The sequence below is a fragment of the Alosa sapidissima genome, chromosome 23 (genome assembly GCF_018492685.1).
Source record: "Alosa sapidissima isolate fAloSap1 chromosome 23, fAloSap1.pri, whole genome shotgun sequence".
Taxonomy (NCBI): Eukaryota; Metazoa; Chordata; class Actinopteri; order Clupeiformes; family Clupeidae; genus Alosa; species Alosa sapidissima.
Genome location: NC_055979.1, coordinates 25,580,527 through 25,596,170, shown reverse-complemented (window position 1 = coordinate 25,596,170; position 15,644 = coordinate 25,580,527). Strand labels below are relative to the sequence as shown.

At 41.7% G+C, this 15,644-nt stretch overlaps 2 protein-coding genes across 2 annotated transcripts; both read left to right on the top strand.

The window, feature by feature from the left end:
* Positions 1-875: 875 nt before the first annotated feature.
* LOC121698156 (thrombin inhibitor rhodniin-like) lies at positions 876-2,091 on the top strand. The gene is made up of 4 exons (XM_042079981.1): positions 876-1,000; positions 1,276-1,391; positions 1,653-1,762; positions 1,961-2,091. The coding sequence occupies exons 1-4, from the start codon at positions 952-954 to the stop codon at positions 1,998-2,000; spliced, it is 315 nt and encodes a 104-aa protein (XP_041935915.1). The 5' UTR covers positions 876-951; the 3' UTR covers positions 2,001-2,091.
* A 7,841-nt stretch (positions 2,092-9,932) lies between these two features.
* LOC121698155 (thrombin inhibitor rhodniin-like) lies at positions 9,933-11,154 on the top strand. Its single transcript, XM_042079980.1, has 4 exons — positions 9,933-10,056; positions 10,336-10,451; positions 10,714-10,823; positions 11,024-11,154. Exons 1-4 carry the CDS (start codon positions 10,008-10,010, stop codon positions 11,061-11,063), a joined length of 315 nt encoding a protein of 104 aa, XP_041935914.1. The 5' UTR covers positions 9,933-10,007; the 3' UTR covers positions 11,064-11,154.
* Positions 11,155-15,644: the final 4,490 nt, after the last annotated feature.

Below are 15,644 nucleotides of genomic sequence, written 5' to 3'. Positions count from 1 at the left end.
ACGATGATTGTGACATGAGCCCAGAGCTCTTTCACAATTGTCAAACGTTTGAGCTGTCATCATGAGGCTTGCAGACTTTCAGAGGCTTGCAGAGTTTCGGTCTATCATCCCCTTTACTTGATTTTCCATTAGAGATGTGCATGCCATGTTAATAGCTAAGGTTATTGTGTAATTCCCAAACCAGGAGAACAAATAGATGAACTTGCATTATTGAAATAACTTGTCGCCTGAAAAAGGAAATATGTTGATCAATCTTTGAATACCGTGGACAATATCTAAACACTTATTTGGTTCTGATTTCCGGAGGGCAATTGACTTACTTTGGTGAAAGGAAATTCTACAAGAGATTACTGTAGGTGTTGCACTGAAAAACATGTGAAAAATTGACAAATTAAACCACATCATATTTGAACAAACTGGTCATGCTGTCATTGTGTTGAGCTAAGAAATTGAATGATAGCTACAGTATTTGAATGAATGATATGAACGAATGTAAGATATTTGGGGTATGGTTTAACAATATGATCCAAAACCCAAAATCACATCAGCTGGCAATTGACTGAGTAATGTTGACATCAAGCTTAGCTGTTGTGTTCCCAACTGGTTTTCTATGTTACACTTTGTCCTAGATTCCAATAGAGCTTGGGGCCCTGGAACATGTTTTATGTTGATGGTATTGTGGACAAGGGACCTCTATGCTGTGTCTTATTCCCACTATGAGAGGTGCACCATCGAGAGAATCCTCACCAACTGTGTCACAGTATGATATGGCAACTTCTCTCTACTCTCTCTCTCTCTCTCTCTCTCTCTCTCTCACTCTCTCTCTCATACACAAGATTTCCACTGAGGGGTGTGAGCAGAAAGTAAGAGATGAGGAGGCTATTTAAGGGCAGCTGGGGGACAAAGTTTCCATACTGTTAACACAACACTGCTGTTCCTTCTGAAGGCACCATGAAGCTCAGCATCACCATCGCCCTCTGTGCTCTACTTTACTTCGCTGGTAAATACTCTTGCGCTCTTTCTCTCTCTCTCTCTCTCCGTCTACGCTCTACTTTACTTCTCAATACTCTTCCACTCTCTATCTCTGTCTATTTTCTTTCACCTTTTTTTTTCTTTTTGCTAGCTGTGATTTTAAATATGTAATGTAATACACAGCCCGAATTCAGAAAAAGTTGGGACACTGTGAAATGTGTTGTATAAAATGTGTTGTATAAAGTACTGACCCATTCTCCCTCTTTTCTCCCTCACCCCAACTCCTCTCTCATTGCAAATCAGCTCCTGCGTTCTCCAACTGTGTGCATATAGGTCAAGGACATTTCTCCAACTCAAATTTCTATGGTCGCCTGAGGCGTGCGTCTTCAGAACCAACCGAAAAGGAAACCGACCTAAAAGTAAATGTCCAATTTAGATTTTATTATCTCACCACCTTGTCATCTGCATTCTGTACGTATATGTGTTATGTGTATAACGGTAGCCAGCGGGTAAACCTCCCTCTCTACGCATTGAGGGACGTGCGGGTGACAGACACTAGCCTAGTTGTTGCAGGTTCGAGCCAGAGCAGATGCCAGGCTAAACCATGGCGTCCAAACAAACTGCAGGTTATATACGAGCATTATGTACAGTGTGTGTATAATCTTCTCTTCTCTGTTCAGACTGTCTGTGAGGCGTACTTCGCAGGATTGTTGGAGTGCGACTACCAACCTCTCTGTGCCACTGATGACAACACCTACGACAATGTTTGTGCTCTTTGCGAGAAAATAAAGTAAGTCAGTCCATAGAGCAGGCTTGGCCTATAGCCTTCTCTTCCCCGCTAGCATCCTCCTATCAGGGAGAGATGTATCTTGAGTATGCTGGCGGTGGAGATTTTATCAGTTCTGAGGAGGTCAGAGTTCCGTGGGCTCTATCAGGAAGGGACACAACACATGCACTGACACATTTCCCTTTTCACTCTCATCCACAGAAGCAACTCCCCTGAGATCCGTCATGATGGGAAATGTTGAAGGAGCTGAGAGCAGAGCTGCAGAGCTGCAGTCTTCAGTCGGTCAGGAAGACTCCAGAGTCAGTTTGACACAATAAAGAATTTCAGCATCACTTCTCTCCTGCGTTTTTATTGCTTTCTTATTCATTTGGCTGCCACTTTGAGCCAAAGCGACTTATGGCCTCCTTACACCAAACAACTGTAAGGTGGCCATTACAAATGTCCTTTGGAATTAAAATAGCCCCACATCATCACATACCCTTCACCATATCTCAAACCAGCTATAAAGGCTAACTGAAATAAAACCATGGCAATAGGTATGGTGAAGGGTATGTGGTGATGTGGACCTATTTTAATTCCAAAGGCCAAGGGAACTTTATCAGGATGCATAGTATCCTGGATCCATGACATAACTGTCCTTTAAAAATACAAATCTGCCTGCCTCTATGGGAATTTAACATAGGGGTATGTAGGCTATACTTATGAGCCCCTGTATTTTAAGGATCACAACTGTATCAATTCTCCGACAACACCGAACATTTGCTTAGCATAAACAACTGTCATTCACTTACATGGCGAAGAACTGTCACTTGGTGTGAGAAAGACATTCATAACAATCTTCGTCTAATTAAGGGGGCCCGACAGGTTTCACAAAATAGTTTGTTCGGGGTACTTTAGCCACTTCCAGTTAAAAAAAAAAAAAAAACCTAGCTTCTAACCTCCTACTCTAAAATCCTGGACCCAGTGTCCATTTCGCATTTTCAGCGGATGATTGGAATGTCCCGTTGTGTCTCAGAGCTTAATGCTTCATCAAAAGTGATATACTGCCATCTACTGGCACCATTGCGCCATTTCTCCTCTCCTTTGGAAAGAACAAACACTTTTGTCTAAGAAAACAAATATACATTTTATTGAAACATTTGAAGCATAGCTGAGAGCATTAACACACGTGCTAATATAATCATCTGAAGAGTATGGATGGGATGCACTGGGAGTTTCTGGGTGCATTGTGTGGTCACCCATAGTGGTGTCCACAATAGAGATACAGCGGGGAAAATAAGTATTGAACATGTCAACATTTTTTTGAGTAGGTATACTTCCAATGAGGCGATTTGCACGAAATTTTCACCGGACAATTAGTATTAACTCAGATAATCCACCCACATAAGAAAATCCAAACATTAAAGTCCATAGGTAGAATTATGTGTAATAAAGTGGAATGACACTGGAAAAAAGTATTGAACTCGCCTGCTGAAATTTCTTAAATACTTTGTGGAAAAGCCTTTATTTGGTCCATTCTTTTAAACAGATATTCCTTTAATATTGAAGATTCCAGGGGTCCCTCTTGTGAATTCTGATCTTTCGTTAACTTCCAAAACTGTTAAATTGTATTGAAGTCAGGACCTTGATTTCCTTTCTCTGAAACCAATTGAGAGTTTCCTTCGCTTATTGGTTTGGATCATTGTCCTGCTTGAAGGTATAGCCATGTCTCATCATCATCATCCTGGTGGATGTAAAGATTCTCCCAGAACAAAATGGCTCCATTCATCATTCCTTCAACTGTATGAAGTCTGCTAGTGCCATGAGATGAAACACAGCCCACACCATGATGCCACCACCTTAAAACCTCACTGTTGGAAGAGTATTTTTAGGGTGATGCACAGTGCCATTTCTCCTCCAAATATGGTGTGTAGTATGACATCCGAAGAGTTCAATTTTGATCTTGCCTGACCAGAATACATTCTCTCAGCAATAGAGTCATGCGGGATGAGCGTGCATAGAGGCCATGGCGGTGGAGTGCATTACCTATGATTTTCTCTGTAACAAATGTACCTGCTGCTTCATGTTTCTTGTGTGACACCTTGGTAACAAAAAACCTTTTTATAGCCCACCCAGTATGTACTAACCCAGCTTATATCAATTTGCATAGATAGGAGGGATAATATCTCTAGTTTGTTTCTTATAGTCAGTTTGTTCCTTGCCATTCCTTGCCTTGTGGAACAAATTGTTCATGACAGAGCCCATATACTGTATATATATATACAGTCTATTACAGAGCCTTAATCAATGTTGTGGTTGGAAAAATGACACCAAGAGCATAGAAGTTTTGAAAGCAAGAGCGAGCAGAAGACAGAGGCGATTAGCAGGCCGATGCGAACGTCACTTCTGTGCTCTGAATCATAATTGAGACTAAATGCATGCTAGTTTCTATCCACAAGCTACCAGGATTCTGAACTGTGATACTAATCCTCATACCTAATCTCGTCAACCTCACACCTCCTCAGGGATTTTCTTGTTTGCCACTTCTTCACTTCTTAAATGTCAATTGAGTCAATGGCCTCCTTGCCAGACTGACGACAGGTTCGTATGGGTTCTCCTAGGCTAGGATATGCCATGCGATGAAGAAACAAATTAGGAAGAAAGACAGTTGTTGAAGTTAACTGAAGTGTACACTCTTCCTACTCAGATGCACACACAGGTACACATCCACCTACACACATGCATTTATTCACACCTTCATTTGTACTATATATGCTGATATATATGCATCATGTGTGTCTGTGTGTGTGTGTGTGTGAGAGAGGGATCACTGCTGTGATAAAGCATGATGGCTCAAGGATTGCTACATAGAGGGATGGATGTGTGAATGTATCCATCTGAATGTATGAATATGAGCAAAATGTGTTTCCTAAACTTTTTTTCTGGGGACCCACTTTTTAAAAATGACAGACCATCGCGACCCATTTCTCTTCAGATCTAACATGCAACCTGCATGCAACCACCAATATTGTTTTAGGCCACAGGTTCTCAAACATTTCTTGGGGATATTCGTGCATGCAATTGTCGTCGCTCTTCAGCAAGCTGTTCCTGTATTTCTAAAGAGAAAATACTGCTACTGTACGCTGCGTTGCAGACAAATTATCCATAACACCGTCAATTCTTATGTAAACATGTAGCAAATTACTCAAGTCGTTATATTGTAGCCAATTTGTGGAGGTTTCTTTATTTGGAAATTTGAATCCGCATTTCCCTCTGGAGTGAAACGTTTGTTTGTAGGCCGTATACCAAGGCTGTGTATTGATGTTGTGACAAGCTATGTTGTAAGAATGTGAAATTAATACATATCAGAACAATGGCTTTTGCGCAATAGTCAAAAGATAATGCGTCTTTACTGCCTAGTAGCCTAGAGTTTGCAAGGTGGATAATGAGAGGAAATAATAGCGTTTAAAATGTCCATTTAAATTGTAGCCTACCTAATATAATGCACTGTTGAGCGTTATAAATCCAAAATAATAAGGAATGTGATGAGGTTGCTATTAACTTAAAAGAGTGCATCTACAATCGAAACTATCTACAGCCTATGACGCAAATTGAATTGCCATGTCCGGTATACTGATGTCTGCTTTAGTCGACTAGATTTTAATCGGTCAAGTTGAAGAGCTGGTGTCTGTTAATGTTCGTGCAAATAGGCTGATTCATGTCCCTTGCATTTTGCAACTGCGAGGTCCATGGCAGGCGCCCCACAGAAATTTTTCATTTTGCGAGTGAGATGTCCATGCTGTCCCTTCTGCGACGCGCTCGTCCCCCAATTTCAGAGCTATTATAAATGCAAAATTCAAAGCTATTATAAATGCACAGAGGGCCGTGACTGTGATAAACAAACTATATCCTAATAGAAAACTGATAGCTTTCCTGGCTAAATTGTATAAGTTAGGCCTATTAGACAACATAAATTGTACTGGCGACTGAAATAAAATCTCCTGCGACCCACCCCTGGGTCGCGACCCAGTCTTTTGGAAACACTGGTCTACACCATGCCATCTCTCAGGATCTGGGCACAAAATTTTGTCTACATCACATGCAATGTCCTCTAGTCCAAGGCACCGGGGAAATATCTTCTGGAATGCCGTATCCAGGCCTGACATGATGCCTGGTCAATATCCCCACATGCCTCCTCCATTGCCTGTAAAAGGGCTATGCGCTGATGGGGATGACGGTCATAGACCTTCCAGCGCCAGGCAGAGAAGAACTCTTCAATATGATTCAAGAATGGAGAGTATTGGGAGAGGTTGAGTACAGTGAGGAGGGGGAGTATGAGGGGAGGTTGAGTACAGTGAGGAGGGGGAGTATGAGGGGAGGTTGAGTACAGTGAGGAGGGGGAGTATTGGGAGTATGAGGGGAGGTTGAGTACAGTGAGGAGGGGGAGTATGGGGGGAGGTTGAGTACAGTGAGGAGGGGGAGTATGGGGGGAGGTTGAGTACAGTGAGGAGGGGGAGTATGGAGTATGAGGGGAGGTTGAGTACAGTGAGGAGGGGGAGTATTGGGAGAGGTTGAGTACAGTGAGGAGGGGGAGAATGGGGAGAGGTTGAGTACAGTGAGGAGGGGGTGTTCTGTAAACCAGTTGCGGACCAAAGCTGCCCTATGGAAGCTAAGAGTGTCCCATATGATGACGTATCTGCTCTGCTCTGGCCTCTGAACATTAGTGAGCATGTCATGTAAGGTGTCCAGGAATGTAATAATGTGTGCAGTGTTATATGGGCCTAGGGTTGCATGATGGTGAACAACACCATTTTGACTTATAGCTGCACACAGGGTGCTATTTGTGTAAAAACCAGAGAGGGGGGATGATTTTGAATAAGTTTGTAACAAAATGAACAAACGATTTATAGCCTAGTAATGTCATGGCTAATAATAGCCTATATTAATTTCGCCACCTTTGTAACATTTTAGTTTTAGTTTACCGTGGTGTATGACTTTAAACAGCGAGTGTGCTTGGTATGATGATCAGCTCCTCTAATGCAGGGTAGGACTATCTTTTGACAAGCATACAAATTCACCTTGTTCTTTCCCCATCTGAAATGACTCCTCTACTTTTGCTGCCTCCATCCTTTCTGTATTTGTTGTGTAAAAAAACGTTATATGATGCCACTGAAGTCTTAAGTTACTGAATTGGCTAACAGTGTTAGTTGGTAACCAAATAGCCTACACATTGCGCTACACGCTGCGTAGGCTACGTGCATTCTCTCTCCTCCTGATTTGCGTTCAGTAGACAAGTGCGTAATATTGCAAAAGTTGAAAAAATAAATGTGTTTATTGTAGCCTACAGAAAATAAATAGCCTACTATCATACTGTCAGTTAATTGGCTACAGTGCAGTGAAGAGTTTGGAGAGTAAAGTTATAGGGCAACTTGAAGTTTTATGAAAATAATTTACGAACCAGAAGATAAAGACCATGAAGCTTCTATTTCTTGCAGTTAAAACACCCGCTAGATAGTTTAAATACCCACCAACATTTGTTTTTGCAGTAGACCTACAGATTATTTCTGAAAGTTATTTGTCTACTAGGCCTAGCCTACTGGCTGATTTATCAAACGAGTGCTTTCTCGTTCGTCCTCCGCAAACTACAGGTGTTTCGGTAGAGAGCCATTGAATAAGCGATGTCAAGCAATTTCTAAAATATGACAATATGCTTCACTGAATCCTTCTCGTTTTCTTTCATTTGTCCAGCTAACTTTTCCATTGAAACTAGCCATTTATGTTGGATTACACAGTCGACATTCTGAAATGTCCTGCACGATCAAGGCCAAGTTAAGTTATCACGCAGCCACTGTGTCAGCAGCATGAGTGCTGACGGTGACGGTGCGTTTCTGATGTCAGATTATTATGTAGGCTAGCCTACTAGACTGTTCTCACGTTGCAGCGCTTTACTTATATGAAGTAGCATTAATCAATATGAGGGGCAGAGGGGCATAAATGTCCCCCCCAGCGATGAAAATAATTAAGCAAAGGGGAGGATATCAAGACCAGAGGGGGGGAAATCCCCCCCATCCCCCCTACAAATCGCACCCTGGCTGCACACATAATTAAGTTACCATCACGTTGTCTTGGGACATTGATTATGGCCAATAATGTTCCTGCCACGTCTCCTTGTTTTAGTGAGGTTAAAACCTGCCTCATCCACAAAAAGCAGCTCATGACCCATGGCATCTGCCTCTAGCTCCATCACTCTCTGGCCAAGACAAAACAACTGCAGCACAGCAGGCCCATGCACAGCTCTACAGTATGCACTTATTCAGTACCAATGATATTATAGCTTACATGCACATGTTGTTTTACATGTTCACTGTTTCTTTCAAAAGGGACTCTGCAGATTTGTTTCATTCAGATTCTGTTGCGGAAGAGTACACAACATAATACAGAAATGCTCACATTGTCTATGTTTTCGTCATCCTCAATTATGCGCTGCTGTATTTCTCGTAGCCTTAGTGACTATATGGGTCTCTTGACTACAGTATATTATTTGCAATCACCATAGTGACTATATGGGTCTCTTGACTATATTATTTGCAATCACCATATTGACTATATGGGTCTCTTGTTCTGCAGTGAACATTCTTCCTCTGCCCCCAGCATCTGGACATCTAGCAATGATGTAAAAATACTGAAATTGTTACTTTACATGTATGGTATTGTTGTATAAAGAAAGACAGTAGAAACTAACTGAAGTGTACTCACATACAAACAGAAGTACACGTCCACCTACACACATGCATTTATTCACACCTTCATATGTATGTGCTGGATATAAATGCTTATTTTACGGCTCCTCACAATGTAAACAAAGCAAACATATAATTACTGCTGTCAATGGCTGGTGCGTCGGGGTCCTGTTTGCCCCGTCGGGACATATTTTTCCATAATGACCGGCGTTCTATATATTATCCCTTACACATCACATGTGCCCGTGTGTATGTGTGTGTGATAGAGGGATCAGTGCTGTGAAAAAGCATGATGGCCCCTTCCTCAACCTCAAGATATTGCTAGATAGAGGGATGGATGTGTGAATATATCCATCTGAATGTATGAATATGAGCTTTGTCAAAATGCATCACAATTTGAAACCAGTTGTGACCAGCGTAAGTATGAATACACTGGATTAATATGAATAACTAAAAATGTATTTCATGGACTTGTTTTCTTACATGGTCAGATCAGTGGTCTAAAAGTGTGTCTCTACTCACAGTAATGGTGTGTGACGATGATTGTGACATGAGCCCAGAGCTCTTTCACAATTGTCAAACGTTTGAGCGGTCATCATGAGGCTTGCAGACTTTCAGAGGCTTGCAGAGTTTCGGTCTATCATCCCCTTTTCTTGATTTTCCATTAGAGATGTGCATGCCATGTTAATAGATAAGCTTATTGTGTAATTCCCAAACCAGGAGAACAAATAGATAAACTTGCATTATTGAAATAACTTGTCGCCTGAAAAAGGAAATATGTTGATCAATCTTTGAATAGCGTGGACAATATCTAAACACTTATTTGGTTCTGATGTCCGGAGGGCAATTGACTTACTTTGGTGAAAGGAAATTCTACAAGAGATTACTGTAGGTTTTGCACTGAAAAACATGTGAAAAATTGACAAATTAAACCACATCATATTTGAACAAACTGGTCATGCTGTCATTGTGTTGAGCTAAGAAATTGAATGATAGCTACAGTATTTGAATGAATGATATGAACGAATGTAAGATATTTGGGGTATGGTTTAACAATATGATCCAAAACCCAAAATCACATCAGCTGGCAATTGACTGAGTAATGTTGACATCAAGCTTAGCTGTTGTGTTCCCAACTGGTTTTCTATGTTACACTTTGTCCTAGATTCCAATAGAGCTTGGGGCCCTGGAAGATGTTTTATGTTGATGGTATTGTGGACAAGGGACCTCTATGCTGTGTCTTATTCCCACTATGAGAGGTGCACCATCGAGAGAATCTTCACCAACTGTGTCACAGTATGATATGGCAACTTCTCTCTACTCTCTCTCTCTCTCTCTCTCTCTCTCTCTCTCTCTCTCACTCTCTCTCTCTCTCTCTCACACTCTCTCTCTCACTCTCTCTCTCATACACAAGATGTCCACTGAGGGGTGTGAGCAGAAAGTAAGAGATGAGGAGGCTATTTAAGGGCAGCTAGGGGACAAAGTTTCCATACTGTTGACACAACACTGCTGTTCCTTCTGAAGGCACCATGAAGCTCAGCATCACCATCGCCCTCTGTGCTCTACTTTACTTCGCTGGTAAATACTCTTGCACTCTTTCTCTCTCTCTCTCTCTCTCCGTCTACGCTCTACTTTACTTCTCAATACTCTTCCACTCTCTATCTCTGTCTATTTTCTTTCACCTTTTTTTTTCTTTTTGCTAGCTGTGATTTTAAATATGTAATGTAATACACAGCCCGAATTCAGAAAAAGTTGGGACACTGTGAAATGTGTTGTATAAAATGTGTTGTATAAAGTACTGACCCATTCTCCCTCTCTTTTCTCCCTCACCCCAACTCCTCTCTCATTGCAAATCAGCTCCTGCGTTCTCCAACTGTGTGCATATAGGTCAAGGACATTTCTCCAACTCAAATTTCTTCGGTCGACTGAGGCGTGCGTCTTCAGAACCAACCGAAAAGGAAACCGACCTAAAAGTAAATGTCCAATTTAGATTTTATTCTCTTACCACCTTGTCATCTGCATTCTGTACGTATATGTGTTATGTGTATAACGGTAGCCAGCGGGTAAACCTCCCTTTCTACGCATTGAGGGACGTGCGGGTGACAGACACTAGCCTAGTTGTTGCAGGTTCGAGCCAGAGCAGATGCCAGGCTAAACCATGGCGTCCAAACAAACTGCAGGTTATATACGAGCATATGTACAGTGTGTGTATAATATTCTCTTCTCTCTGTTCAGACTGTCTGTGAGGCGTACTTCGCAGGATTGTTGGAGTGCGACTACCAACCTCTCTGTGCCACTGATGACAACGCCTACGACAATGTTTGTGCTCTTTGCGAGAAAATAAAGTAAGTCAGTCCATAGAGCAGGCTTGGCCTATAGCCTTCTCTTCCCCGCTAGCATCCTCCTATCAGGATGAGAGATGTATCTTGAGTATGCTGGCGGTGGAGATTTTATCAGTTCTGAGGAGGTCAGAGTTCCGTGGGCTCTATCAGGAAGGGACACAACACATGCACTGACACATTTCCCTTTTCACTCTCATCCACAGAAGCAACTCCCCTGAGATCCGTCATGATGGGAAATGTTGAAGGAGCTGAGAGCAGAGCTGCAGAGCTGCAGTCTACAGTCGGTCAGGAAGACTCCAGAGTCAGTTTGACACAATAAAGAATTTCAGCATCACTTCTCTCCTGCGTTTTTATTGCTTTCTTATTCATTTGGCTGCCACTTTGAGCCAAAGCGACTTATGGCCTCCTTACACCAAACAACTGTAAGGTGGCCATTACATATGTCCTTTGGAATTAAAATAGCCCCACATCATCACATACCCTTCACCATATCTCAAACCAGCTATAAAGGCTAACTGAAATAAAACCATGGCAATAGGTATGGTGAAGGGTATGTGGTGATGTGGACCTATTTTAATTCCAAAGGCCAAGGGAACTTTATCAGGATGCATAGTATCCTGGATCCATGACATAACTGTCCTTTAAAAATACAAATCTGCCTGCCTCTATGGGAATTTAACATAGGGGTATGTAGGCTATACTTATGAGCCCCTGTATTTTAAGGAGCACAACTGTATCAATTCTCCGACAACACCGAACATTTGCTTAGCATAAACAACTGTCATTCACTTACATGGCGAAGAACTGTCACTTGGTGTGAGAAAGACATTCATAACAATCTTCGTCTAATTAAGGGGGCCCGACAGGTTTCACAAAATAGTTTGTTCGGGGTACTTTAGCCACTTCCAGTTAAAAAAAAAAAAAAAAACCTAGCTTCTAACCTCCTACTGTAAAATCCCAGACCCAGTGTCCGTTTCGCTTTTTCAGCGGATGATTGGAATGTCCCGTTGTGTCTCAGAGCTTAATGCTTCATCAAAAGTGATATACTGCCATCTACTGGCACCATTGCGCCATTTCTCCTCTCCTTTGGAAAGAACAAACACTTTTGTCTAAGAAAACAAATATACATTTTATTGAAACATTTGAAGCATAGCTGAGAGCATTAAAGGAACCGCATGTAAGAAATGTATTTCAATTAATCATAAAATGGCCCTGATATGTCACTAGACATTAAGAAATCATGTTCATTTCAAATACTTATATCACTGACAATAGTAGACCGGCCAGGATATTGTCATTTAAAAAGTGAAGTTGCAGCCCTCAACTGATGTTGATGTTGTGTTTTGTCATGTCATGTTGTGTTTTGGCCTGATGCTCCACTCTCCACCTATCTACTAATAACAAAGTCAGTAGTCTTTCGGCATGTGGGTTGGCAACCTCGAGTCAGGGGGGAGGGGGAGGGGATACACCGCTCTACAGTAATTTGAAAGTGATTGCAGTACCAGTTTTGGCCACAATCTTACATATGGTTCCTTTAACACACGTGCTAATATAATCATCTGAAGAGTATGGATGGGATGCACTGGGAGTTTCTGGGTGCATTGTGTGGTCACCCATAGTGGTGTCCACAATAGAGATACAGCGGGGAAAATAAGCATTGAACATGTCAACATTTTTTTGAGTAGGTATACTTCCAATGAGGCGATTGCACGAAATTTTCACCGGATATTAGTATTAACTCAGATAATCCACCCACATAAGAAAATCCAAACATTAAAGTCCATAGGTAGAATTATGTGTAATAAAGTGGAATGACACTGGAAAAAAGTATTGAACTCGCCTGCTGAAATTTCTTTGTGGAAAAGCCTTTATTCGTAATGACGGCTTCAAGGCATTTCCTGTATGACGAAACTAATCAGTCACAGTATTCTTGTGAGTTTGGTCCATTCTTTTAAACAGATATTCCTTTAATATTGAAGATTCCAGGGGTCCCTCTTGTGAATTCTGATCTTTTGTTAACTTCCAAAACTGTTAAATTGTATTGAAGTCAGGACCTTGATTTCCTTTCTCTGAAACCAATTGAGAGTTTCCTTCGCTTATTGGTTTGGATCATTGTCCTGCTTGAAGGTATAGCCATGTCTCATCATCATCATCCTGGTGGATTTAAAGATTCTCCCAGAACAAAATGGCTCCATTCATCATTCCTTCAACTGTATGAAGTCTGCTAGTGCCATGAGATGAAACACAGCCCACACCATGATGCCACCACCTTAAAACCTCACTGTTGGAAGAGTATTTTTAGGGTGATGCACAGTGCCATTTCTCCTCCAAATATGGTGTGTAGTATGACATCCGAAGAGTTCAATTTTGATCTTGCCTGACCAGAATACATTCTCTCAGCAATAGAGTCATGCGGGATGAGCGTGCATAGAGGCCATGGCGGTGGAGTGCATTACCTATGATTTTCTCTGTAACAAATGTACCTGCTGCTTCATGTTTCTTGTGTGACACCTTGGTAACAAAAAACCTTTTTATAGCCCACCCAGTATGTACTAACCCAGCTTATATCAATTTGCATAGATAGGAGGGATAATATCTCTAGTTGGTTTCTTATAGTCAGTTTGTTCCTTGCCATTCCTTGCCTTGTGGAACAAATTGTTCATGACAGAGCCCATATACTGTATATATATATACAGTCTATTACAGAGCCTTAATCAATGTTGTGGTTGGAAAAATGACACCAAGAGCATAGAAGTTTTGAAAGCAAGAGCGAGCAGAAGACAGAGGCGATTAGCAGGCCGATGCGAACGTCACTTCTGTGCTCTGAATCATAATTGAGACTAAATGCATGCTAGTTTCTATCCACAAGCTACCAGGATTCTGAACTGTGATACTCTTCCTCATACCTAATCTCGTCAACCTCACACCTCCTCAGGGTTTTTCTTGTTTGCCACTTCTTCACTTCTTAAATGTCAATTGAGTCAATGGCCTCCTTGCCAGACTGACGACAGGTTCGTATGGGTTCTCCTAGGCTAGGATATGCCATGCGATGAAGAAACAAATTAGGAAGAAAGACAGTTGTTGAAGTTAACTGAAGTGTACACTCTTCCTACTCAGATGCACACACAGGTACACATCCACCTACACACATGCATTTATTCACACCTTCATTTGTACTATATATGCTGATATATATGCATCATGTGTGTCTGTGTGTATGTGTGTGTGAGAGAGGGATCACTGCTGTGATAAAGCATGATGGCTCAAGGATTGCTACATAGAGGGATGGATGTGTGAATGTATCCATCTGAATGTATGAATATGAGCAAAATGTGTTTCTTAAACTTTTTTTCTGGGGACCCACTTTTTAAAAATGACAGACCATCACGACCCATTTCTCTTCAGATCTAACATGCAACCTGCATGCAACCACCAATATTGTTTTAGGCCACAGGTTCTCAAACATTTCTTGGGGATATTCGTGCATGCAATTGTCGTCACTCTTCAGCAAGCTGTTCCTGTATTTCTAAAGAGAAAATACTGCTACTGTACACTGCGTTGCAGACAAATTATCCATAACACCGTCAATTCTTATGTAAACATGTAGCAAATTACTCAAGTCGTTATATTGTAGCCAATTTGTGGAGGTTTCTTTATTTGGAAATTTGAATCCGCATTTCCCTCTGGAGTGAAACGTTTGTTTGTAGGCCGTATACCAAGGCTGTGTATTGATGTTGTGACAAGGTATGTTGTAAGAATGTGAAATTAATACATATCAGAACAATGGCTTTTGCGCAATAGTCAAAAGACAATGCGCCTTTACTGCCTAGTAGCCTAGAGTTTGCAAGGTGGATAATGAGAGGAAATAATAGCGTTTAAAATGTCCATTTAAATTGTAGCCTACCTAATATAATGCACTGTTGAGCGTTATAAATCCAAAATAATAAGGAATGTGATGAGGTTGCTATTAACTTAAAAGAGTGCATCTACAATCGAAACTATCTACAGCCTATGACGCAAATTGAATTGCCATGTCCGGTATACTGATGTCTGCTTTAGTCGACTAGATTTTAATCGGTCAAGTTGAAGAGCTGGTGTCTGTTAATGTTCGTGCAAATAGGCTGATTCATATCCCTTTCATTTTGCAACTGTGAGGTCCATGGCAGGCGCCCCACAGAAATTTTTCATTTTGCGAGTGAGATGTCCATGCTGTCCCTTCTGCGACGCGCTCGTCCCCCAATTTCAGAGCTATTATAAATGCAAAATTGCACAGAGGGTCGTGACTGTGATAAACAAACTATATCCTAATAGAAAACTGATAGCTTTCCTGGCTAAATTGTATAAGTTAGGCCTATTAGACAACATAAATTGTACTGGCGACTCAAATAAAATCTCCTGCGACCCACCCGTGGGTCGCGACCCAGTCTTTTGGAAACACTGGTCTACACCATGTCATCTCTCAGGATCTGGGCACAAAATTTTGTCTACATCACATGCAATGTCCTCTAGTCCAAGGCACCGGGTAAATATCTTCTGGAATGCCGTATCCAGGCCTGACATGATGCCTGGTCAATATCCCCACATGCCTCCTCCATTGCCTGTAAAAGGGCTATGCGCTGATGGGGATGACGGTCATAGACCTTCCAGCGCCAGGCAGAGAAGAACTCTTCAATATGATTCAAGAATGGAGAGTATTGGGAGAGGTTGAGTACAGTGAGGAGGGGGTGTATGAGGGGAGTTTGAGTACAGTGAGGAGGGGGAGTATGAGGGGAGGTTGAGTACAGTGAGGAGGGGGAGTATGGAGTATGAGGGGAGGTTGAGTAC